Here is a 26,728-nt window from a genome sequence, read left to right as displayed (position 1 = left end):
GATAGAAAAACCACCAGGAATTGCGCAGATAAGATAAGATAAAAAAAGGTCAAATGTAGATTATATTGAGCAGAAATACTTTATGTCTTTACTGTGTGAGTGATCAAATATACACAGGGAATTGATGTTTTTAGCAGGCATTTCATTTGTTTAACTAGTATATCAAAAAGCCCCAAATATCAGGTAACCCCCTCATGTATTTTAAAAGAAATATAGTCTCATTCCCTCTGATAGTTTAGAATAAACAAAATGCTTGTATTTTAGATATAACTGCATTATATTGTTTACTCATTACTATTGTTGCTACTTATTTAAAGTGGGCTCTTCCTATTTTTTTGTTAAACAACATAACCGACTCTTCGTATTGCAGTGCAAGTCAGATCTTTTCATTTGAGGCTGTCAGATCTGCTACTACTGCTACTCTAGTTGTGGTCCTCACAAAAACCCTCTGAGTGCACAGCCATACTCAGCTATTTGAATGCTAATGAGTAAGACGTCATGATCAAAACTGTTCATCTTATTCATTGGTTCTGGGATCCTTTCTGGCATGTCCCATTTAAGAAGAAGTTCACAACCCTTACACATCCCATTGCTTTTCCAGTTAACAATAGAAATAGGATTGATGTTGAGCACGGTGGCAACAACAAAGTGCTTATGTTTATCTTATTGTGTCTATTTTATAAATCATATATATATATATATAATTAGTTATTATACATATTTTTCCCTTGGTTGTCCATGCCTCACCTGTGGAGAAGGCCCATGGTCCACTGGTGTAACTGGCAATGTATATATGCATTTCTGCAGTGGTCCTGCGGCATTGGGAGCTGTAAAACCCAAACCTCAATGGAAGAGGGAAGCCCTAGGAACAGCTAATAACCTCAGGCCTCTAGTGGGGTTTGAGGAACACACACACCAGAGATGGGTTGTTTTAATATATACAAATGCTTCATAAGAAGATGTGAAGAGGAAACAAATACACTGTGAGTTATAATTCACTAATATAAGTTGGATGAGAACTACAGCATGCTCATCACAAAGGCTTGTGAGTACCTCATGTGCATGTCTTGTTATCATGCTGCCATCTAGAGGTGCACAAATGCATGGAGACATTTATATGGTGTTGCCTGCAATACAGTATTTTTGCATCGATTTCATTTGAACGCACATGCTTCAGTTGCACAGATAGCTGATAATCTCAGTTCTGGTAATTGCCGACACGTGGCAGCATAAATGCTTATGCTGCAGCTTCTAGTATATGGCCTTATCCCGCTGTAGCTGTGGTGAAAATCAGTGGTTCCACACAATATACATTTTCCATTTGGCCCTTTTTAAAGCTAACATTTTGACTTGTGACATATAATGTTACGTGTCTGCCCTGTTATTATATCAGGTAAGGACTTCTTTATGAGTTTAAAACACAAGTTTAGTCATTAATGAGTCAGTGACAATACTTATGTAACAATTTAATTTATTTTTTTGAGAGGGTTATAGATAGTTAAAGATGAAGCAGTTTCCTGTATGTGGTCACAGCAGCTGTGATACTGAAAGAAAGATTTGTTAGAACAGAAAGGATTTGCACAAAGGAGATGAGATCTATCTACAAAATTGAACACAGGCAGATGCACCACAACATGACCCCAAGTAAACAACCATCTGTTGCACAGGGATTTATTTTGCACACTGCAGGATTTCAATTGTTTTGTAAAGCAGTGACTCAGTGACATGGATCAGGATGTGAGCTGATTACTGTATGCACTCACTAGATTTTGAGGATTGTTGTCCTAGGATGCTAATGATGTGGTGCAACTACACTTTGTAACATACACAAATTAGCTAGCTGATGTTTATCCTTTAAGGCAGACTTTACAGTGTGATAGGAGAAGAGCGGTATGCATAGCTAATGGTTCCTGAATGAAAACATGTATTTGAGAAATTCTCTGAGGCCGTATGCAGTCAGAACTACACAAATGCTCATAGTAATATATCCAGGATCATTTCTTAAATCCCTTAATCATGAACATTAAGATAGAAATGAATCATAAGTGAAAGTAAATGAATCTTGAATGAATCTTTCATGTACCTGTTATTTTCACATGTGATGACTCAGGTTATAGTCAGTCGTGAGGCACTCATATTGGACAGGCAGTCTATTTACAGATAGCAGACTCATACAAAGTGAAGCAAGTAATAATGGCAATTATTTTTTTCAAAGTCTGTTGGGTGGATGGGGCCTTTGTATCCAACAGAGCTGAACAATCAAAGCCAGATTTCCTCCAATCTCTAATTGCCACTGACTCGAGGCGATAAAAAGGACTCGAAAACATTCAATCACTGACAGTCATCAACAATTTACTTTAGAAAAATATCACCATGATGTCCCACAGATTAACTGATTTGACTGTGGAGAGAAAGACATATTTACAGTAATACACAAAATAGGTAAAATGGGGAGGAAAAAAGAAAAAAAAAGAATATTGGAGTAAAAGATGACTAGTGCAGAGATGGTCCAAAGAAATTGAGTAATTCTTACTTGTGCTCTAAATGGAACACTCTTAACCTTTTTCATTCATCCTGTACAGATCAGACAAGGCAATCTGCTTAAAAATAATAATAATAATTTTAAAAAAACCCAGGAAATTATTGAGGGTGGTACAGCTTGTGAAGTGCATATATGCTCCTCCTTATAATACAGCTGTTAATTATTACAGCAAATCTCTTTTCTAATAGATGTTATTACCATTCTGATTCAATGTTGTCAAAATGAGCAGTGCGAGCTTAGATGAAAGCAAGTAGTTAGATGATGTATAAAGTGTTGGTGATCAGTCCTGGACATTTTATTAAACTGAACATAAGAAAATACAGGCTGCAATGGCAATGATACAGTAAAAAAAAAAAAAAGCCTATGAAATGTTTGTTAGGTGGGCAGCTATGGATTGCCACTACATGTTTTTTTTTTTTCAAATACCACTGCTAAAGCTTTTACCAAAAAAAAAAAAAAAAAGTCTATCATCAGCTTATGGTCATTTTAACTTTTCTTCTGATGAAAGTGAGTAAACAATTGTCACTTATAAACAGTAAAGCAGGGTGCTGATAAAGACAATACTAAAAAGAAGTTTGACAAGTCTGCATATGACATACATAGATGTTATAGCCACACATAAAATTGTTGTTCAATAACAGCACAACATTGTGAACTTCACTGAAATGCAGTGATAGACAAAGCATCTTCAAGGGGATATTTCTTTTTTATTAAGTAGCCTATCTGTTATCCATTATTTAGGTATAGACAAACATGATTTAGCATTTCATTCTCAATATGTTACATATTTCATGACAGACCGACAATGTCTTTCCAAATTCTCACCAACCAGTGGTTCTTAAGAGAAAAAAAAATCTTCAGACAAAAAGTGAGTAAGTGGCAGGATTGAGATAAAGTCAAAAACAGATCGTTGAACGGTCGGGGTACTGGAGTAAGATGAGATCTCAGAATCAGAAGGAGACCTCACCTCATAGTTGTTCTGCAGTACAGCCAAACTGGACATAATGACAGGATTTAGTATCTAGAATGAGTCTGCCAGTGCTGAAGGAGCAAAGAAGAGAGAATAGAGTCATAGAATTACTATTGTCACAACAGCCTATGCATATATTATGTACCTTGTGTACCTTTTGACTTATGAATCAGCTGGTAACTATACCCTCAAGAAGACTGAGAATATGTATAAAAACTAAATATCTATTTTAAATAAAAATAGCCATTTATGTAATTCTAGGTTCTTCTCACTACAAAGGTTAAAGTACACTTTATAGGTATATGCTAGTTTAAGGCTAATTAACGTCACAGCACAAGTTCATTTGCTAGATTTCATTTGCTAGATTTTACAGCAAACTGTACCTTTATACACACACGGGGACTGCAGCATATAGCATGATAAACATACAACTATATCATTTCCAAAAGAAATTGTGATGCTGTGTAAAATGTAAATCAAAACAAAACAGAGTGATTTCCAAATAATTTTAAAAGCCATATTTAAATGAAACCTGTACAGAGGCAACATGTAAAGTGTTGAAAATTAAAGGCCTCCTTTGTACTGTGGTGTTAGATTTGTAGATGCAGTAACAATAATGGCTTTTGAAAGTGTTCCTGAACGTGTGAATGGATTTCTGCTACAGAACCATTTTAAAGCAATGCTTTCTGGGTGGTTGACAATAGCATGATGTTATTATGCAGTATTGGAAATACATGTTGGTAAATTACATTTAAATGTTCTTTATCTATACTGTCTCTCACATTGAAGCATTTCTTAATCTCGCTAAAACACTCTTTTAAAAAAAATTATTTAATTTGTTTTTGTATTTAGTCTACTGTTGCCCCCAAATCAGCGTTACACAGCACCACAACTTTTAGGGAAAAGTTGGGTAAAAGTTACCACTATGAGCTCTAACATAGCACTCTCACTTCTCTGAGAGGATAGAATGGAAATCCAGGATGCAAATGAGATGTGACATCAGAGTAAAGTGAGGAAAAATGTTCCTATCTCACAGCTCAGACCACTAGCTCTCAGTGATGAGTGACATGATGACGAAAGGTGTGAGGGCGCCCTCTGCTGGTGAGACATGAGATGACGATGGGATGACATCCGGATGGGAAAAGATCAGGACAGCACGCTGGTGTTCTGTGAATCCACGTCTTGCATGCTCATGACATCTGTACTTACTCCACTCTCATATATGGGGTTGTCGAAAGCAGACTCTTCTGTCATGTTGTCATACGGTGGCGAGGACATTGGCATTCTGATAGACTTTCCCTGGAGTCTGAGCAAAGAGTACAGAAACAGGAAACATCATGTAAAGCCTTTATTACAAGGGAAACGAATAAAATTTTGAGTCATTACTTACTTTGCAAAGTAGATGTAAATCCCAAGGACAATCACCAAGATGACTGCAGTTGGAATAAATACTGCAAGGGCAATGTTGGTTCCTTCTGTGCCATAATTTGTATTAACAACTTGAAGAAGAAAAAAAAAAGGACATAACATGTAATTACCCCTGTGAATGATTGTCAACAAATAAATATCAATCAATTCGGCAAGGTACTGAAATATGACTTACCATCTAGTCTGCGTTCATTTACATAATGTGTCGAGGACGCTACCAAGAAATAATTGCAGTTTAATGAGTATGTAGACCATATTTATGCAATGTGAATCACAGTGCATGCTTTATTTTTATGGCCAAAAGAATCAAAAGAACCTGCATTTGTAAACAGCACTTAAAACTGTTGAGATTCTGCTTTACTTTTTGTATATTTTGACTGTATTTAAAAGCTTGTTACGTGGTTTACCTCTGCAGGCAGGAGGAGTGCTATTCCACTGTGACGGGTGTCCAGGAACACAGTATATGGTGGCATAACCCTGCAGCTCATAGCCGGGGTGGCAGGAGAAAGTCAGCATCTCTCCTGCTTGATAAAAAGCCTTTTCAGAGCTCTGCATGCTGGTGGAAGCTGCACCGGGATTCCTGCATGGCTCATACTTTTCAGCTGAGGAGCAGTACAATATATTTGATTAGGACTATTATTATTTTCATGCACCTTTGTACAGTAAAAACAGTGACACATTGTAATTTTTGCCTTTTACTCATAATTGCTTAGCTGCACATCGCTGACATAACATAATTGCATGTCTGCGAATCTATGCTATTCTGACTGAGGGAACTTACGGACACATTTGGGCAGTCTCTCGTTCCACTTGGGCATAGCTGAATCACGGTTGTAGCAGGTTAGAAGGCTGGAGCCTGACAGGATGTAGCCTTTGTTACAGATGAACTGTACAGTCGATCCAACAGCAAAGCGACTGCCTGTGATCACTTTACGACTGTGCTGCACATTCCCGGGGTCCTGGCATGTCATCACTGGTGCAACACCAAAAACAAGTGATGATAATTAGTTATTACTGCCACCGGTGCTGGTACAGGAGTGATAAAAAGTATAATTAACAAGGAAAAATATTCAATTTGATATTGTTTTGATTTTTTTTTCTTGGGTAACTGGAAAAACCTTTAAAAAATTATGAGGGGCAATTACATATATGCACATTACATTGAATTTGTTGTGCAAAGGAAGTGCACCGGCTGCACTAAATATTGTTCCCTAAATGTCATATTGTTAACTATTTGCCACATGACAATGCATCCTCATGTTATGTATTAAAGTTGAACAGTCACAGAATAACACAGTTACATCAAACTAACTAATTAACCAGGTATTATGGTAACAAGACTATAATTAGCCATGTTATCATAATATTTAAGCAAAAAGGTCTGAGACTTGGACCAATGATGGCGTATTCTAACTCCCAAGGTGGACTAAAGAGAAACTACAAAGTTTTATATGCTTCCTCTCACCTTCCTCGCATTTTGGCACATCACCGCTCCAACTGAGATCCCACTGACACATGAGGATCTCAGAGCCAACCAGTGTGTATCCTGGGTAGCACTGGTAGGTGACCACAGTGCCGTGTATGAGATCAGGATGCGACATGCTCTTCCAGCCGTTGGTGATCTCCGGCAGCTCTGAGCAGGTGTCATTCCTTGGCACCTCTGTTGGCGTTGGCGCCATTGGTGTCATGCAGCGCAGATATGGGAGGGAAGAGACAGGTTGTTAAAAAAGGATTTGCAAAGATTGTGAGGACAATGTGTTACTGAGGATATATAAATATTCTCCTAATAATCCATTTTCTTGTATAACAAACATTTTTTTTTTATTGTTTAGAGCAGATCTAGATCTAAAAGGAATAATGAGGATCCTCAAGGAAAACGCCGAGCATTAATATGCAACCCCCACTGCAGGGAATAAATACGACTGCAGATTTTTTGCTTTCTTTGTGCTCTAAACAGAAACTGTTTGGGAAGAAAATGTAAATAGAGGCTTGTGATGTTTCCTAGGAGGAGCGCAGCATGTGGTTTGGCACCAGTCAATCTGTGCCTCCCTAACTGCAGCATACATGGCGGGGAACACAAAGAGTTAGGTAAAACCAGCTGATGTTGAAGTGAACACTTTTATTATGTTTCGTGTTTGTTGTTATTTAATCCTGTGCACCTGGGATAAGCCAGAAGACAGATAGACAAAGGCACAGCAAGAGTGGGGAACAAAGAGACAGGGGAACAAATACACCTTTCTTTTTTTTCCTGTTCCCTAAATGATGATGTGTTAGGTTCCAGATATGAGTAACATTTTACATTCCACATTTGTTTCCATTTGTGGTCCCTTGCTTGTGGTACTTTTACAGTAAAAAGTATACAATATATGTAATCCCAAGAAAATTAGAAGAATGTATGCCTTATATTAAAAGCATGTAATATTAGTGTTTTGGTTTTTTTTAAGAGGGAATGAAACTAAACCACCGTCTTACCAAAGAAGTGAACTACAAAGCCATTGTTGTAGCCGTAGATGTTAGTGGCAGGATCAGACTGAAACTGAATAGTGACATCAGCCATGGAGGTATAGAGCTTGAAATGTGGTCGCGTGCCACTGTATTGGCCCAGGATGTTGGCAGTCAGGTCATCACCATCATAGAAGGTCAGCAGGTCATTCTTCCCCAAATGGAGACTAGGATTGACATCACAAAAAAAAGGAGTTACTTTTTGTTTGTTTTCCCCTTAGTAACTTTGCAGATTCAGACAGAGTTCCCTGGCTCTGAGGTGTATTTGCTGAGTGATAGGTTTGTAGCATAAACCTATTCGCTGGAACGTTCAAGACAATTTACTACACAGCAAAAGCAAGACACAAGTAGGCAAAGTTCTTTGTGTTACTCATGCATGCGTGAGGCCTGCCTGGAGCCAAGTGTCGTTCCACCCACTTGACCTCTGTCAGACTCTCAGCCAGGTTCCCTGTAACACTCCTTTTATTGTGGTTATATGAATATGCATAGGTTCATACACACAAAGAGTACCTTGCCTGTGCGTTGTGTAAGTATGTGTGTGTGTGTGTGTGTGTGTGTGGGGGGGGGGGGGGGGGGGGGTCAGAGTGTGACCCCATAAACAACTTCCCTAAACAAAAGGCACTTAGACTAAAACTGACATAGCTATGTTTATCCTACCATAAAACAATAAAACAAGGTACGACCTCTCCCGTGCTCCCATGGTGTGGGTGTGAATGCCAGAGCACTCTGGAATGCACAGGAAGTCTTTGCAGACTCCTAAGGATCACACATCCTATCACTACACAATCGATTATACACCTCTAAGCATATATGGTTAAATATTTCTAAGCATAAATGACAATCAACAATATAAACCTGACACTGAGTGTTGTGCACAGAGCTTCAGTTGGTAAATGTGTTCTGTCTCCCTTTACGCTGATGAAAGCACAAGCTGATGATACTAGACAGTGTCAGCAGTACTTGGAAAATTGCAATTTTGTTTATATTAGATGCATCTGATGCAATGTAAACATTAAATTATTCATGATTCATGTCTGTCTGACGCCCCCCAACACCCCACCCCGCATCCCATGAATATATACTGATGTGCATATATGGGTATTTGAGCATATCATCAAAATAATCCAAAGGAATTACTTTTTGAATAGTCCTACCGGCCTTTTACAAAAAGCTGCCATACAAGCAAAAACTGAATTATAGAAGAACTACAGAAACAGGTAGAAAAAATAACAGATAATAAATAATGAATAAATACGTATGAATTCAGTTGTACATGTTTTGTGTTGTGTTTGTGATGTTAATGTGTGATAGAGTATACGGTAGTCAAGTCACAGTTTGGCGGATTTTTCGCTGTTACTGATTAACATAAAAATGCATTAACCTTTTTCCATTTGGAAAATTCATATGTCTTTGTAATCACATCAGCATCAATCAGACACAGAGTATGAAGAATACTGGGGGGAAGAAATGTAGTCATATAAGCTGTAGAGGACAAGAAAATGGTTGCTCTTACCCGTGACTAAATTTGGTGTCGAAATAGCAGTGCAGCTAGTTTTTACAACTTAACTTGATTGTGTTAATAATCACTGAACTGTACCATTTAAAAATTAAGAATAAAAATAGCACAATGCCTTCAATCACATGCTTCATGGGAGCCCAGCAGTGGTGTCTTTACAGCCGTCTCCAATGCAAACTGCACATCACTGTTTACTGTGCCAGATCAAGTGACAAAACAAGGGCACAAAGTGTGGTGAGAAAACAGTGCTCAGAGTACAAGTTTCAAATTACTATGCCTCAAAAATGTGCAGTTTCTGTAGCTGCTGTATGTAATTTTGGCTTGTTCTTAAATGGTGTGTCTTTGTCTTTTCTACATGTATTTGTCTGAGCAATAGATTTACAGTAACACTGTAGAGATATCCATATTGTTAAGATATCCAATTCTGAGTCAAGCTCATCTATAAGAAAAGCGACTGTTGTGTAACAACTGTCCGAACACAAATGAGTAAGAATATGTTACAAATAAATAATAATAATAAGCTCTGAGATAATATGCTATTCTCAAATGTTTAAAAAAAATCTCATTAATGAGCTGATTATTAATACTGACAAAAAAACTTTCAAGCAAACATATGCCAACACTCTAAAAAAATAAATAAAAAATATCTCAGCAGCACAATGCTGCGTATAAAGAGCACAGATGTGTAATAAATATTTAATGTTAAAAGATGAATGAAAACTAAAGTAATAAATTACAGCTTTTATAGCATTTTTGTGCAACTTTATGTTTGTGAATGTTTCAAGTATCTCATGCTCAACCAGATTTGATATATGTGACTGATGCACACATGAGCCATTGAAACGACATGACAGGATTTTTTTAAATCGCATGCTGAGGACAGACAAAATGCAACTACCAGCTGACTTGCTGTTATGATCCCCAAATTTGCTTACTGTATCTTTTAGCTTCTGGATTATGTTCTTGATTGAGTTTTTGGCTCCAGTTTTGCATTATTTTATATGATGACCTCAGTTTTATGATATTACTGAGTCATAGTTTTGTGGTCACTATAGTGGTCCTTAAGATTTGAAGCAAAAACATATACTGTGATTGTGCTCACCTTTGTTCAAATTCAAATTATATCACCCAAATTAAATACTGTTTTATCCAATAAATTACTTGAAATTGTCAAACATGCCAACACTGTCACTAAAACCTGCTGTAAATATTGCCACTGCCTGCTATTAGCCTGATATCAGTCTGTAACTGAATGCTATCTGTTTCTGATAATAAAGCAATTAAATGATGAATTGTCAAAAATCGCATACCTGTTGCTGTTTACATAAACAGAAATCCACATTTGCACCTATTCAACCATGTGTTGTTCTATAGGAATATAAACCAAATGTAACCGGCTGGCAGGCAGTTGAGTCGAGTCCTATCTTGTTGGTAACCAGTTTGCATTTATAAATTAGTTGCGAACTAATTTATAGTTGCAAACTGTTGACAATCTCTCTGAGAGTGATTGAAGTTAGTCCAAGTCAGACTATGATGTTTGCAGAAAGGTTGCCTCCTATCTGTGCAACTGCCTTGTGATCTTAAGTTGTCATGATGTGCAACACTCAAGTTCTGGGCAGACATTCAGTCACCACAAGCTGCAGTAGGTTGGAGAATGTTTAAAAAATTCAATGCAATCACCAAGGAGCCGAGGATTTTATGTAGATGGAATAAGGTTGGTGTTTAATTTTCATTCGTCTGACTGAGCTATTAGCTTTCTTACCTTGCTCTGTATTAGGAGCAAACTTTGTCAAGTATGTCCAGTGTTTGATGGTAATTTGGCTGAGCCGATTTAATGTAAGTTTGCTCAGCTAATGTTATCTCAAGATGGTGGTGCATTTGATGAGCCATCTTGTTCATAGTATCCCCAGAGGTTTTTTTTTAATCAATATTTAATAAAATACCAATATTTGGTGTCCCTGTATAGATATAATTTTGCCACACAAAATACTGCAATTTTATGTTGTATCAATTTTTTCCCCCAGCCCTATTATATTCTTTATATACAGTCCTTATGCATAGTCCTGTCTCCACTTTGGTTTGTCAGAGCATCTGTTGTTCCTTTTCGATGTTCAGACCCAGTTTATACTCTTATTACCATCGTCGTGGTGATTGTTTTTGGATATATGTTTTGTTCCCTTTTGGAATATGTTTGGCCATTTTCAAAACAGCCAAATAAAAAGGGTTGATCTTTGCTTATTTTTGGCTTGCCCGAGTTAACATTGGGGTCCTGTCCACATCCTCACTGACAATTTCAGCTTTTTTGGGACAAACACTGTAATAGGAGATAAGGCCATGTTATCTGTGATTGACGGCGTTTCATAATAAAGGGAAACAAATGACCTCTCTTCTACTCTGTCTTTTACCCAGAACCTCCCCACAGAATTCCTCTGAGAGCAAACAAACTGCTGTTAAAATCAGACTAGGAATAAATCTTGAATATTTTATGTTGACTAACAGTATAAACAAAAAGCAGATCTAATTAGCCCCACGAGGTTTGCTTCTGTGAAAAATAATGCAAAATAAAATTTTAACACAATATGGCCAGAATGATGGGTAGATCTTTTTTTTTTTTTTTTTGAAGAAATCTGGACAGGATTTTCCTCCTGGACACAAATAATGAATGTGGGCTGCATGAATTTGGGTGGCAATGTACTCCCTCTGGTTAGCTGGAACACTATGAGGGCAATTTACACCTCCGTGTTCTCTGACAATCGACCACTGTGGATTGAAGTGACAGGAATGACAAAGCCAATTTTCACTTCCAAATCTCCATGATAATACTCTATGGAAATACAGACCTGGTGCCTTCTATGAGGGCATCTACAGGATAGGCAAATAACTTTTTTGACCTTAAACTTTCTTCTTTCTCATAAATCTATTTGAGGAATACCATGAATTCTGCATACACTGCATGGAATCTTCATTTCTGTTTGAGCTCTTCTTCACCTTTGGGTCATAAAAGCTATCAGTCTTCTCTGCTCTCATGGATTTCCTCCCAGAGTGATGTAGATCTGTCATTTGGTATTAATACTGTGTGATTACATCCGGTTTCTGCATTCTCATCACAAATATATACCAACACCCACTGATCCCTTTTGCCACATACTATAAAATGTTGCCAATGTACTGGCTGTTCTTTGTCTCTTGTTTTTTTTAAATGAAGCTAGTTTCTAATTTTACTACTTTCACTGTGATTGATTTTCCTGTTTTTTCCTACTACGGTGGTTTATCAGCACCACAGCCCATATTCTTTGACACTAATGATGTATAGTGAGCTCCATCTCAGCCGTGTTGATCTTTGCCCCCTTTGTGCAAACCAGTGCATCTGAGAAATCTTTCCTCACAGTTTTGGCAGTGATTTGGTCTTTAAAGTGTTTTAATCAAAATATATTTATCAGTGCCATAGCTGACGTTCTGATAAACAATTAGGTGCACAACTTTGCCTTTCAGCGTCATTAGGTCCCCTCGAGATCTTAGATATCATGTTCAACACTGTTGTAATATCCAAAAACAATCAGTATTGTAGTGGGCACCATCAGCGGATAACTTTTCCACTTGATGCACTGAAACCACTCACGTCTGGCTTCCTAAATAGCCCCCTCAGTCACGCTAGCTCGTCAAGAACCTTGCGGTCAACCTTGGTTTTAAATTGCCCTACTGACCTCATCTGTTCTCTAACCTTTCTACCTGAAGTTTATTAAAAAATCCCATTGACACCACAGAAGACTGCCAAACGCAAGATGCCTCCAGTCCAAACATCCACAGCACAGTAAGTCACTGCAGGCTACTCGGCCACACACCGCACCAATCTGGCAGTCACTGCACCCAAATGTCATCCCACATGGCTCCTTTCTTAAAAGATGGCCCCCAAGTCATGAAAAGCCAGTCCTGGCCTGGTTTGAAAACTGGTAACTAATCTTAGAAATATGTTGTCCCTGAGTCATTTGCTCTGTATCCATGATTTCATAATTCTTTTCAATTTTCGAAAGATATTGTGTTTCTGGGAATACAGCAACAACATCTGAGATCTTTGTTGGTAAACAACAGTCACGAACTACTACTGGCCACAAACAAAGACGGGTGAGAATGCAAGACAGACTTAAAAAAGATTATTTATTTGACTAAATTTAGTCAGATCTTACTTGACTGAACATTTCCCTCACCAACTTGGCACAGGCATTTGCAAAGTTCCAAGGTCTGCTTGAAAAACAATTTCTGAAAACTCCTCTGCATACCAATGCCACCGGCTCAGTTCTGCAGATGAGGGAATGACAGTTGTTTTCTACAAGCCTGTAGGCATTCTGTCACCTTCACTGACCAGTCAAGTTTAAAGAACACAGCAAATCTCTATTAACTCTAACAGAATGGAAATAGCTCACGGTACCATACTTTCAAAAGCAACCTTCTAACATCTTTTTCATACATATTTGACATTTAAATTGTTCTGCTCAGTTCAAATAACATAAAAAATAGGCACCTACATAATCACAGCATAAGCTGACGTCCAGGTTGCATGTCATGTATAGAGTCACCACAAGAGGACTCTAAAAACCAGTAAGTTCAAGCTGCAAAGTCTCCAGTCCTGCTCACTAAACTGAAACATTAGCACTGTTAAAGAGACTTTGTGATCATTTTGTCTGGTGAAACACACTTCCAGATACAATATGCTCAATGCTAAAGCACACGCGGACCACTTACCTAGCTATATTCCACAGGTGGGGATATCAGCTGTAACCCCTTGTGTCTGGCTCTTGCTGGAGCCATGCTCCATGCTAATTAGCAAGGAGTCGGCCCTCCTGTTTGGCCTAAATTAATTAATCAGTCCTCATTATGCACATTGCTCCTCTGTAATTGCCAGCACTGGCACAGTGATGAATGATAACACAGAAAACATTCTCATTACTGCAGAAAAGTGTGTGCCCACCCTTATAATGAGACGACTCTTATCCACAAGAGCCTTTTGTCACTTTAACATGCTAAACGCATGCACACAAACACACGTTGATGCAAATTACATGTTGGCCGAGCCTAAAGGAATGCTTTTTCTCAAGCAGAGTGGACCAGACTTGAAGGTAATGGTGGGGTCCGCAGGGATCAGACAAGCTGTGGGTTTCAAGTGCCAGGAAAGCTACACATGACCAACCCTGAGATAAACTAAAGCCGGCCACACCACCATTAATTTACAGTGAACAGTCTCATGTGGCCAGGATTAAAAGAAATTTGAGCATGGTGCAATTTAAAAAGAGGGCACTGAATGAAAATCAGTTTACCTCTAATCAAACTTGTTTACTTCTGCGTGATAAAAAAAATAAAAAATCCTCTCTGATCTTTATTTTATTACCCTAGGTGCACTGGTTGACTTTTAATAACAGAGATTAATCACTGGGTCTTAATCTCTATCTAAAGATCACAGTGGCATGCAGGGTCACATAAAGCTCAGTGCTGTGTTCAGACATTGTTTTGTATTGGTCTCCTCTAATGCTTTTATTCCCTTTTGATCTGCGGCTCATATTTGAGTGACGGCTCATATCTCAGTGCCGGACAGATATAGTTTGGGAAATGATGCGTATTTAGACCACGCAGCAGCATACAAAACTGGGCATGAGCAGAAATAATCCCCGCCCACACAAATGTTCAGTACGACACAGCTGGGCGATATTAATCTGTATCTTTATGCTTAGTTCAGCAACTTTTAAAAGATGAATGAGCATTGCAGTGGAACACAGTATTTGTTACTATATCTACTGTTGTTCTAGTGTACATTAAATATGAACAGGTTAGTTTATTTTTATCAGTATATTTTACACTCTCTAGTTTAGTCAAGTCCCAGTTTATAGCAACAGAACCACTCCTGAGTACAGTACTGGTTGTAGATTGTGACCACCTCACTCTGATAACAAAGTAGCACAATTCAGATACACAGATATAAGAATGCCATATGATGACTATGCCTAGACTTAATCATTTTCAGTGGTGGAGCTTTCTTCACCAGGAACTCAGAGCCACATTCTTGGCTTTATTATGTTTCACATTGTGTTACTGCCTGATTAAAAACATATGTAAAACAAATTCCACATAAGAAAAAATCTAAATTTAAATAGCTCAAATAATAAAATGCTGAGCAACTGACCAAACGTCAGTTATACCGCTACCGACTTAATGCACGGGATGTACAATAATGAATTGAAGATGGTGCATTAGTGCTGAATGTTAAACTAGCGAGCACTGTTCCCTATGCATCCACAAAAGTGACCATGAATGTCTTAACTGAAATGATGGAGTGATTTAAATCAGTGAAAAAGCTTCATGATTGCCGCCTCTGGCTGCTGTTCACTATGGTAGATTTGTAGTAATGATGGTGATTTGATTTGTTCTGGAGGTTGTCTATTAAGGACAGCTTGCAATCTGTCTGTACAGCCTCAGACTTCATTTCATAATTATGTCCTAATTTTATTACACTGTTCAGAAAGAATTATGAATATGGGAAATATGAAAAGTGAAGGGAACAAATTCATGCACGCATGCACAATTGACCACTCTGACCAACAGCTAGCAATTGCCACTGGTTGAGATTTGTCAGCGACTTTTTTTTTTTTTACAACCTCAGGCAGTATTCCCATTGGTTTATTTTTAACCTCTCTGTGCCCTCTTGTTTGCAAGTGCTTCAGGCAACAACAGGAATCACTTATGATGTAGTTTTGGTGCTTACGATAGGCTGCATGTGCAAGGCAATATTGTGGAAATCATTCAACCAAAGCAAAGGGATAAATCCATAAAAGATAACAAGACAGTGGCACAAGATATATAATTTTGCGGAGTTTTTTGTTTTTGAGAAAGGCTCCACGTACCACAAAGAAAAGGTTGTGCGATTATTTTCACTTCAGTTAAGATCAATTACTAGTGTAGACTGAAACAAAATGTGTGTGCATTCAGGGGACATTTGTGCATGAGTGATTGGTGAAGGTGAAACAGTGTGCCTGGATTTTGTGTGCGCATCTGTCTGTTTTGACATCTCTGTGCATTTGTGCTGAATTACAGTTGGGTAGGCTGAATAAGTGGCTCAGAGTAGTTGACTGCCAGAGCAGATTCATTTCAAAGCCAACTCTGAGGCAGACACCAGGGAAGTGAGAACAGGAAGGCTTACTGGCTAATCTGGTCAGAGAGCGAGCTGGAAGCAACACAGAATTCTTAATGTAGGGGATGTTGAAAAAAAAATCTAATTAGTGACTGCAACCACAGAAACACTTTCCTGTTCGCATTTTGTAGTGTGTCTGCGTAGATGAGACAAAGGGTGGGAAAATAACCAAGAGGGGTGTGTGTGTTTATATCTGGAGCCTGACATCCTCTCTGACCTCCCTGAGTGATTTCTAGTCTTACACCTGGGTGCAGTCTCTTACACTTGGATGTCAAGCATGATCCGCTTGTCCTCTTCCACATGGATACCCCAGATGCAGTCCTGCCCCTTGTCGTAAGCCTCGGGCCAATTAGGAGACAACACAACACCAGCAGAGTCTGTGATCTCCCCGCTGCACACAGCTGCAACACACAAACAGTACAGGCTGAAAAAACCAATTGTAAAAGATTTGAAGATACAGGAAAGTAAGATGCAAATTAGAAATCAATTCACTCAAAATATATTTTGGTACATAGATAATTTTGTCTAGCTAGATTATGCCCGTGATCTTAGTGCTTAATAAAATACAGCTGAAATCAGGTGCTGTGCAAGCATCTTGGTGTGATCCTCGCAAAACTGCAAACTGACACTGAACCACTTGGTGACCATGACCCATACGAGCAGAAATTAAATTTTCTTATAGCTAGCTTTACTGGAGAGCTTTTCAATTTCACTCTGTTGCAGAATAACCATGAAGGCTTTAAAGACCAAGACTAAGGTCAGCATGTCATGTTTGTGTGTATGTGCATGTGGGAGGAGTGAAACAGAGAGGGGAAGGGAAGGGCTCAGGGTTGGGCCGCTATTAAATGTGATGCGTCGCCTGTGAACTGTGGCAGTTCTCATCTTAGGCCAGCTATTGTGCGCCTTTAATCTCGAGCACTTCGAAAATCTGCCCTGCGAGCGCACATTTCAAAGTAAATCGTTGTTACAGTTTTGAGAGAAAATTTATCACGGATCAGAGGAAAGCAGCTTAGGAAGATATAGTTAACTGTCACTGGTATTTAATATTAGAAAAACTAACTCCTGCAGTGATCAAGCAGACAATGAAAGCTTCGGGTCCTCGGGTCAATCTGATATTGCTCCAAGTTCTTCTCCAGTGGAAGCACTTTTATTTTATTTTTTTTATGCCCTGCAATCATGACATCTGTTAACTCACCCCTACAAGCTGGCTCGGTCTCATTCCACTGAGGGTTTTGTGCATCCACACACTCAATCACCACAGAGCCTTGCTCCAGTGTGTAGCCAGGGTCACATGAGAATTCGACCACTGCGCCCACACTGTAGGTGGAATCGCTGCTGCTGAAGTTCCCGTACTTCACAAAGGGCTCGTAGCACATCCCTTTCGCAAAAGCTGCAGACAGAGTGTATGACATTGAACATAAGTGACAAGGATGGTGCAAGATATTATTAGCAAACTCTGCATTCTGCCTCATCAGCTTGCCTTCGTATCTTATGGCTGCGCCGGTGGAGGTCATCGTCCCGTCTGTGGTGAACTCCACAAACAGATAACGTCCGGTACTGAGCACTCCCTCATTTGGCAAGTATTCAACTTCATAGGAGTCATACACAGGGGGAGAGTCTATGTTGTTGCCATTTTTTATTAGCAACCTAAAAAAAGAAAACAGGGAGAGAGCGCTGATGGGATTAAAATAGATGTTAAAGAAAGAAATTACAAGGTACCCGAGACCTGCTCATTGTTCCAGCTGCAGCTGTAATAACTTTGTGATAACATTCTACACCTTGTAATGAGGTGAATGGGCATGCATGACAATTGCCATATGGATCAGTGGTTACAGAAGGATACATAATGCAATTGCAGTCTCCTACCTCTCACTACCTTCTGGTCCCCTCAATTCATTTGCCTGACAGAGCACACTTAAGGGATTATCATGATAAAAGGTCCTTTCAAATTCATCTGTCACTCCCTAAAGATTTTGGTCATTTATAGCCCTCGAGAATTTTAATCCTCCATCTGCAGGAATACTGTTATTCAGAGTTCAAAGCTCGACGCAACTCACATTTCCACACTATGCTCACATTTATTCTCAATGTGTGTTTTGATTTTAACAGCATACATAAACTACCTGTCATCATCTTCTGCCAAAGCCACCTTTTCAAAGTGAACGTGAAGCCGGTGGGCTTCAGGTGCCTCCAGAACCCAGTGGCAGGTCAGATTGTTGCTGTAGTTGCCAGGAAAACCAGGAGAGACGATGCGGCCATATGTGGCATTTTTTATCATTCCCCCACAGGATGCTGTATGAAAAGAAAAAGAAAAGAAAAGAAAAGAAAAAAGGACAAAGAGTAGGAAGTAAAAACTTGATGAAAAAAAAGTAATGATTCGAACTGTGGTAGGGGGATTTTGGAGAAAAGTCCCTGTCTGAGCACAGATTGCATCGATATGCAGTGGACTGTGGCTGAGCTACACCAGGCGGCTCTCCTGGGTCTAAGAGTGCCTGATTGTTTGTGAAGGTAAAAGCAAAACAGCGGCAGTAACACTATCAGTTTAGAACAGCTGCAGGCAGGCGCGGTGAAAGGCTGGAACTAGCAGATGAGTTTTTACCAGCAGGAGAAGGAGAGTCATGTGGCCCAGTTCTAATTAAGGCAGCCAGGTCCAATGGCCTTATTTTGCCCCGTCTCCAAAGAACAGCTCCCTGTGTTGCTAATCACATGCAAACACGCTCATTTGCCCTCCGAGTGTGACTCAGTAGGAGACAACACGGTGAAAGGCTCTGTTAATCAAAATCACCTGTTCTCTCAGAGAAAGCTGAAGAGAAACAGGCTTGTGTCTTTAAAATTGCGAGTTTCACTTTGCAAATTATTTTCCTTAACTCTTTTTTCTTTTAACTCTCAAATATAAGAATAATTAAATAATTATTAAAATTAATAGCAATACTTAGATGTTTGCTTTGAAAGCCTGGCAGTCAATGTTAACTACTTGAACATATTCACACTCACTGTCAGGCAACGAGCCTGAAGGTAATTTAGTTTACAAAGCAAAATTAAATATCAAACCAAATCACCCAACATTCCAATTAAGCTGAAGGGATAAGCCCATAACCCACTGTTATAGCGTTTAGATTTCATTTAGTTTAATTACATTCTTTGCAGTTTTATTGTTAGAGTATCAGTTGGGTGGGTGGGGGGATCTTGTTGCCCTGAAACTTGCCTATCCAGAAAACGAATTTGCCTTACCGACACATCGGGGTTCTTTTCCACTCCAGTAAGGCGTGGTTGCATTACGACAGGTGAGCATTTTTGGACCCTGCAACTTGTATCCAGTGAAACAATTGAAATAGGCTTCTCCGCCGGGATGCAGGTGCGTCACTGAAACCTCTCCACCAGCAGGCTCTTTGGGGAATGCACAACTCAGCACAAAGGCTGGAGAGGAAGGAGTCAAAAATAGAGGGAAAGGGAAATGAAAGTGCTCTTATGAATACATTATAATTTGATAATTTTTGTTGCAATGTATCGATTTATAAAGTTCAGTATGTTATACAGTAGTGATAGAAAAGAGAGACAGAGAGACAAAGCATGTTTATACTATAACACCAGTAATTGCATTTTAATGTAACTGATTTCACCATTAGCAGCTGTGAAATCACAGCACAAATAACTAAATGCATCATTTTGGGAAAGGACATGCTTGGTCTAAGTTATTTTTATTTATTTATTTTAATTTAGCATTTAGAAAAATCATTTTCCAGGGTTTTTCAGCCTTTTATTTGTCTGAGCACAATCCAGTCCTGGACCAAACTGCCAACAATGTTAACTGGCTGCACAACATAATCCTCTATGTTCTGCATTGTGTATTCATTGTTGACCAAGTTGTCTCTCCTCCAAACCACTGCTGAAGACCCATAAATATTTAAATCCAAAATGATTGTGAATTTGTGCAAATGAATCTGTCTCTGTCTTCCTGTTTCTCTTCAACATGCAATTAAAGAAGTTATTAGAACCAGCCTTCAGATTTGTTTATATACACTACATCTTTTAATTGTAGTTTACCAGTACAAACAGTATGCAAATGTACAGAGACATGTTCTTGGCACTAGAGTAATTATCATCACTGTGTGGTTTGGTGTATAGTTGCTGCAGATACTTTGACAAATGGATGCATGGTTGGTCGGATGAACATCATAGTGGGTCTGTAACGTTAGGCTGAGGAATAGCCTCTATAGTGGTTGTCAAAGAGTTGCGATTGCAGTGGGGTAAGATCAATGTTCCCAGACTTGCTATGCATTGTTGTCCTGTTCCCTTTTTAAATAAATGGTGTAGGACGGCATGGAGTTCACTTTGATAATGAAGTAAGCTAACCAAGTCTTTAATGGAAGCTATTAAACAACCTTCTCTTCCTGTCTAATAACCACACTGTTCTACCTCATTAGTGTAGGCACTTTAATGGCCAGACTAAAACTTTTAAACTTCTGGAAATGTGTGAACAACAGAATATAATTGGACGCACTATGGCTTGTGCTACAATAACAGTGTGATTGTGAGACTGCAGAAGTACAGAAAGCTAGAAGCCTTGTATAACATGCTTTAGCTTAATGGAGCGGATGCAAAAGCTAAACAAATGCTAACAGGCAACGATAACAAAGTAAAGGGCAGCTGGTAGTCATGTGTTTGTTAAAACTGTCTTGCTGAAATCATATTTGCAGCCTTAAAGTCTTAAATTACAGCACAATGGCCAAAATTAATAATAATGATAATATATGGTAAAGGTAGCTTGCTCACAGTTAAGTGAATTGTATAACACTCATAATTTTAATATATATTTGCATGATTTCACAAATGGCTACGTAACATCAAAAAAGTACGTTTACATCAAGAAATGGGTTTATCTTCAATATATCGAGTCTAATTTGGTTCAAATACAAAAAAGCACAGATACAGGATCCTCAATAAAAGAGCTACAAGACTGGCATCTTAACATGGTGTGTTTAGTACTAGAGCAGTAGCCACATGTATAAAGCAATAGCACACACTTCATAGACAGGGTTGTTGGCCCACCTCCACAAAAGCAGGGCAAGTGGAGGTTAAACAGTGCAAACAGATTAGACAATATGCAGCAGGTTGGATTTGAAGCGCTTTCATTTCAACCAAGTCATTTGGACATGAAAAAACATCACTTTAGTGATGTTTTCTACCATTACCTTGAAGCTAAATTGTCTATTCAAAAAAAAAAAGTCATTCTATCAATCTTTGAACTTGAACTCGAGGGAAAACAGCCCTAAATGCATAACGGCCATAAAGGTTTGTGAAACTACTGACTTATGTGTTTCTTTTACACAAGCCACTGGTTTCTACCATAATGAAACCGGCCTTTGCGTTGCAGTAAATCAGTGAGCCACAGGGACGAGGTACACTGCCCCTGGGTCATCCATTCCATTCATAGTTTATCACTAGCTCCAATGAACCTAGTTATTGCCATTATCATAGCAGCATTTACATCCCTATTGAGCATGCAGTGGGAGAGCCAGAGGCAAAAATTGTGGAGCCAATTCCTGAAGTATTAAATTACGTGCTGCCTCCATTCCAGTAGATGTGGTGCTGGGCCATAAAGTCTGATTGTTTCACCATTAGAAATAATAGATCCACAGTGCAGACAGCCAGGAAGATTAGCTGATGGTGCTGTAGAGCCACAGGAAACAGATGTGAAGCGTATGTCTTTAGTTATTGTTTTCTTGTAGTGGGGAGGAAATAGTCATAGTCATAGTAATACTCATGTAAACCCACAGTAGTACAGTACATGCATAAGCTAGTTGCAAAAGTATCATTAGAATATTCAAATTCTCTCATTAAAATATTGTTTATTACCTTTTAAATACCACAGATTTACTGTACGATTGTGGTAAAAAATAATGCAGACTCTCACCCAGGGAAAACTCAAACTCTGATGAACAAAAAGACATAAATATTACACTGGCTCAGTATTTTTTTTTTTAACAAAAGTGATGCCAAAATGCAGAGGCAGTGTAGGTGACAAACTGAGTACACCCAACAACTGAATAGCTTGTAGAGTCATCTTTATCACCAACTACTTGATGTAACCATTTTCTGAATGACTTTATCAGTCTCTCACTTTGTTGTGGAGGAATTGGCCCACTGTCTTTTACAACATTGCTTCAGTACATCGAGGTTTGTGGGCATTTGTTGCGTTGCGTAGGATCATTGTCCTGTTACGTCACAGGATTTAAGCCAAGTTTTAAATGCTAGATAGATGACTCTAGAATATGTTGGTTTATAGCCAAACATCTCCACTTTGGTCTCGTTTGCCTGAAGGACATTATTCCAGAAATTTTGTGATTGTTCAGATGCAGCTTTGCAGTCCTATGCCATGTTACCATGGTCTTTTAGAGAAAAGAGGCTTTCTGCTGGCAAGCCTTCCAAACAAGTCATGTTCAGTCTTTTGTAATTATGCTTTCATGACCTTTGGCATTTAACTCCTGCTAACAGAGGCCTATTGAGTCTGAGATGTAGCTGAGCAGATCCTTAAAGTTGCGAGGTGGACCCTCTTGTTTGTCCAGCAAATCCCACAGGTGCGTAACTTGATTGAGAACTAGGGAATTTGGCGGTCAAAATCTCAGACTCATTGCTGTGCTGAACCATTTTTTGTTCTTGGCAGGGCACAATATCCTGCTGAAAGAGGCCACACCCATCAAGGAGTACCTTTTCCATGATAGGGTGTACATGGTCTACAACAGTGGGTAGGAAGGTGGCACGTGTTAAAGTAACATCCATGTGGATGACCCAAGGTTTACTAGGTTTACTAGCAGAACGTTACTCAGAGCATCACACTGCCTCCACTGACTTCTTCCCATAGTGCATCCAGGTGTCAGGGGTTCCCAAGGTAATGTGATTCATCAGATTAGGCCACCTTCTTCCATTGCTCCATAGTCAAGCTCTGATGGTAAATGGTAAATGGCCTGTATTTGTATAGTGCTTTACTAGTCCCTAAGGACCCCAAAGCGCTTTACACATCCAGTCACCCACCCATTCACACATTGGTGATGGCAAGCTACTAAGCTTGTAGCCACAACCACCCTGGGGCGCACTGACAGAGGCGAGGCTGCCGGACACTGGCGCCACCGGGCCCTCTGACCACCACCAGTAGGCAACGGGTCAAGTGTCTTGCCCAAGGGCACAACGGTCGAGACTGTCGGAGCCGGGGCTCGAACCGGCAACCTTCCGATTACAAGGCGAACTCCCAACTCTCGAGCCACGATCGCCCCATGATGATCAAGTTCCCATTTGTTGACACTGTCAACAGCGGACTGGGATCAGCGTTGACTGGTTTGCAGCTATTCAGCCCCGTACACAACAAATTGGGATGCACTTCTGTCAGTATTCTGACACCTTTCTATCAGAACTAGCATTAAGTTTTTCAGCAGTTTCAACTACTACTTATGTTAGATCGGATCATGTTGTATTCCATGACCCTATCAGTACCCAGGACCTGGTTCACCACTGTTCCTTCTTTGGACCACTTTTGAGTTCGTCTAGCCCTCACAATTTAGCCCTTTTCAGACTTAAATACTTACACTCACCCATTTTTCCTGTTCCTAACACATCAACCTTGAGGACAAAATATTCACTTGCTCCCTAATATATCCCACTCACTAACAGGTGACATGATGAAGCGATAATCAGTGTTACTATTGTCAGTGCTCATAATGCTATGCCTGATCGGCAGATATTACAATGGATGATGTCAAAATGAAGCGTTCCTGACAAAAATGCCACACTATATGGAATAAAATGTCACTTTAGTAAATATTAAAAATAGAAGAGGAAAAGTAGCTCAAAACACTTCTGGATTTTTACACTGTACCTTGTCGCAAGCAATATATGTGTGGTTTTTTCCCATATTACTAACATGCCAATTTGTTTGTTGTGATTTATTATCAGCCAGACTCATATTTGCTTTAAATGACAAATTTATTTAAGACGGAGTGATTTATCTAAGTCTGGGATGGTATGTGTTAACGGCCGCTCATAGATCCTACCTGCCGGATCTTCTTTTCATTGATATCGCTGTTATGACTGATGAAGCCGAGCTGGTGAGTTTCTGTGTTAACCAAGTAACGTGTTAAAGCTATAAATATGACTATTACTAAACTGTACTGTCATTAATAGTGTTGCTTTGTTAATGTTGTATGGTTGTTTTATTTTGTGTCTTTCAGTTGATTACCTGGCATCTGTAAAGGCACGGTTACTGTACTGGTGTTAGTTTATGGTTGTGGAATAAACTTATAAAAGGCAGCAATCAGATGTCCGAGCCTGAGTACGACACAGTTTCATCAGTTAAAACACACCCTTACGGTGGGAGTTTACTAAATTAAAGGTAGTTAACTTAGTAAAAACCGTACAGTAATCAACACTTAGCCACCCCCCGCGACGGAGAAGTGGAGGAGGGTCTGTGTCGACTACGGAGAATCCAGCAATTAGACGGAGCCCGGCCGATCGTCACGGCCGATCGACACGGCCGATCGACGTGACTTCGTTCTCAAAACACCGTCAAGCCCTCGTACGTGAGAGACTGTTTGTGGATTTCTTTGCTGGGACTATTAGGGCGCTGGCGTAGGATAAGCCGGCCGCCGAAAACGAACTTTTAATTCAGTTACAAGCCGCTAAGCGACCGGAAGTGGGTCGCCGCCATCTTTGTTGAGGGCAAAGGAATAACGCCGGTAATAAACAAGAAGGAAAAGTCAGTATGGCATCCCGAGAAGAATTAAAGAAAAGGCGGTCCTCTGCGCAAGCAGTTTTTACTAGGAAAGCCAATTCCATTGCCTTTAACATTGACCTTCTGACTGAACATGACCTCATGTGTGAAAGTAGGACACTCAAAGACAGTTATAGTGAGGTTTGTGATAGCAGTTTTGATTACATCGCTGCTATGGAAGAAGAAGATGCAAGTGGGCTTGCAGCAGAAATAGCTGAGGTGGAGAAGAAGCTGCAGGACTGCCGCTCAAAATACCAGACCACAGAAATGAAGCTAAAGGAAGCGTCATGGTCTCGTTGTGCATCAGGTCAGTTTGACAGTCTAAGAGTTGACCTAAAAGATATGATTAGCCAAGTGGAAGCGCTCAAAACAGGTCAAATAAAACAGGATCAGTTTGATTCAATGCTCCCTGCTGTGGAAGGCCGAGAGGAAGCTCTGAGTGAGTTTGTGCATAAGTGGGATCGTTATGTTCCAGAGAAAGAAGTGAACGTTATGCGAGCTTGTCTCAAAGAGTTCAAGGAAAGGAGGAGAGTGGCTATGGTGATGCTGGCTACCACCCTAGATGGAAGAAGGAGATCTGGGTGTGGCGACCTTAGAAGCAGGACTAGCAGTGAAGGTGAAAGCAGTGATGAAGGTGGCGCTGACGGTGGAGTGACGACCAGCACTAGCAAGCCCAGTGGGCCCGCTGCGACCGGTGGAGATGATGGCCCAGCGCGTGCCAGTGGTGCGCTAGATGCTGACGTGCACCCTGCTGCATGCCAAAGTGCCGCAGTGGGCAGTAGTAACCAGGTTATTGATGAAGGTGGCCCCGATGGAGCACGAGCTGCAAGTCCTTCCATTGCAGCCCTTCAAGCGCCACCACAGGGACCACTATACCAGGGTCTGGGGAGTCCTGTGTTCAACCCTGGCCTCTCAGGCACGCCACAGCAGCTTCGAGGAGTGCATGGTGTGAGACCCAATGGCGCTGGGGCAGGACAGAGCACGTCTACCGTCTCTCAAGGATCACTTGGAACAAGGATCGCACTCGCACCCCTGAGCCTACCAAAGTTCTTTGGGGACAGGAGAAGCTACTGGCGCTGGAAGAGTAACTGGGGGATCCTCCAAGCGTTAGCGGAACCCACAGGTTCCCCGGAGTGCAGGCTCTTCCACCTGATGGACAGTATTGCTGATCCAGTAAAATGTGAACTTAGGCTGTCTCACTGCCGTACAGCGAGTGAGGTTTTCCGAGTTTTAGAGGACTGTTATGGTGACGTATCACAGATAGCAGATGACATTGTACTTGAGCTACAGGAGTTACCGGGCGTGCGCAACAACAAACCCAGAGAGGTTTTACAGTTGATCCAAGCTGTAGAGAGGGCGCTGTTGGACTTAATAGACCTAGGTTGTGAAGATGCCATAAAAAATCAGTTAGTGATCCGGTCACTTGAGAGTAAGCTGCCGGACAGTATGAAAGAAAGGTGGCTTTTGTACCGATGTGATCCTGTCAATGATGTCAGTCCACAGAACCGGTTTGATAAGCTATGGCAGTTCCTGAAAGATCAGAAGACAGTTCTGGTGCAACTGGAGCAGTTGCAATCCATCAGACAGTCTAATACTGCCAGGGCAGCCGATCCGAGCCCCCGCGAGAAACCAAAAGAGAGGCCTGATCGGAGGATAGAGAGACGTTCGTTCACCAAGGCTACTGCGAGCGAGACGAGAGGTGAGCTGTCACAGAATCCTTGCTGTTTGTGTGGCGAAGAGGGTCACACAGGGCGTTTATACCGCTGTAAGACGTTTAAAAAGGCCAACCCATCAGAGCGGAGAGTTTACGTGAAAAAGACAAAAGTATGTCC

General features: G+C 40.1%; 1 protein-coding gene and 1 long non-coding RNA gene across 3 annotated transcripts in view; one reads left to right on the top strand and one right to left on the bottom strand.

Moving 5' to 3' along the window:
• Nucleotides 1-2,331: 2,331 nt before the first annotated feature.
• LOC113030167 (seizure protein 6 homolog) overlaps nucleotides 2,332-26,728 on the bottom strand; it is a 101,882-nt gene continuing 77,485 nt past the window's right edge. Inside the window, exons 5-17 of one of the 2 annotated variants that reach the window (XM_026181339.2) lie at nucleotides 19,367-19,552; nucleotides 18,259-18,427; nucleotides 17,616-17,782; nucleotides 17,331-17,525; nucleotides 16,398-16,536; nucleotides 7,413-7,609; nucleotides 6,406-6,600; nucleotides 5,722-5,913; nucleotides 5,348-5,542; nucleotides 5,116-5,154; nucleotides 4,903-5,011; nucleotides 4,722-4,818; nucleotides 2,332-3,583 (exon numbers count right to left, since the gene is read on the bottom strand). In XM_026181339.2, coding sequence (XP_026037124.1) covers nucleotides 3,557-3,583; nucleotides 4,722-4,818; nucleotides 4,903-5,011; nucleotides 5,116-5,154; nucleotides 5,348-5,542; nucleotides 5,722-5,913; nucleotides 6,406-6,600; nucleotides 7,413-7,609; nucleotides 16,398-16,536; nucleotides 17,331-17,525; nucleotides 17,616-17,782; nucleotides 18,259-18,427; nucleotides 19,367-19,552 — 1,907 coding nt within the window. In that variant the 3' untranslated portion in view covers nucleotides 2,332-3,556. Of the gene's footprint in view, nucleotides 3,584-4,509; nucleotides 4,819-4,902; nucleotides 5,012-5,115; nucleotides 5,155-5,347; nucleotides 5,543-5,721; nucleotides 5,914-6,405; nucleotides 6,601-7,412; nucleotides 7,610-16,397; nucleotides 16,537-17,330; nucleotides 17,526-17,615; nucleotides 17,783-18,258; nucleotides 18,428-19,366; nucleotides 19,553-26,728 lie in introns of those variants that run through there. The other variant, XM_026181338.2, reaches the window with a different exon arrangement.
• On the top strand, nucleotides 24,107-24,436 carry LOC113031157 (uncharacterized). Its single transcript, XR_013911677.1, has 2 exons — nucleotides 24,107-24,234; nucleotides 24,358-24,436. It is a non-coding gene; the product is annotated as an uncharacterized LOC113031157 (long non-coding RNA).

Source organism: Astatotilapia calliptera, chromosome 10 (assembly GCF_964374335.1).
Source record: "Astatotilapia calliptera chromosome 10, fAstCal68.1, whole genome shotgun sequence".
In the NCBI taxonomy this organism is placed as follows: Eukaryota; Metazoa; Chordata; class Actinopteri; order Cichliformes; family Cichlidae; genus Astatotilapia; species Astatotilapia calliptera.
The sequence above is the reverse complement of the archived record's forward strand: the minus strand, read 5'-3'. Positions and strand labels throughout refer to the sequence as shown.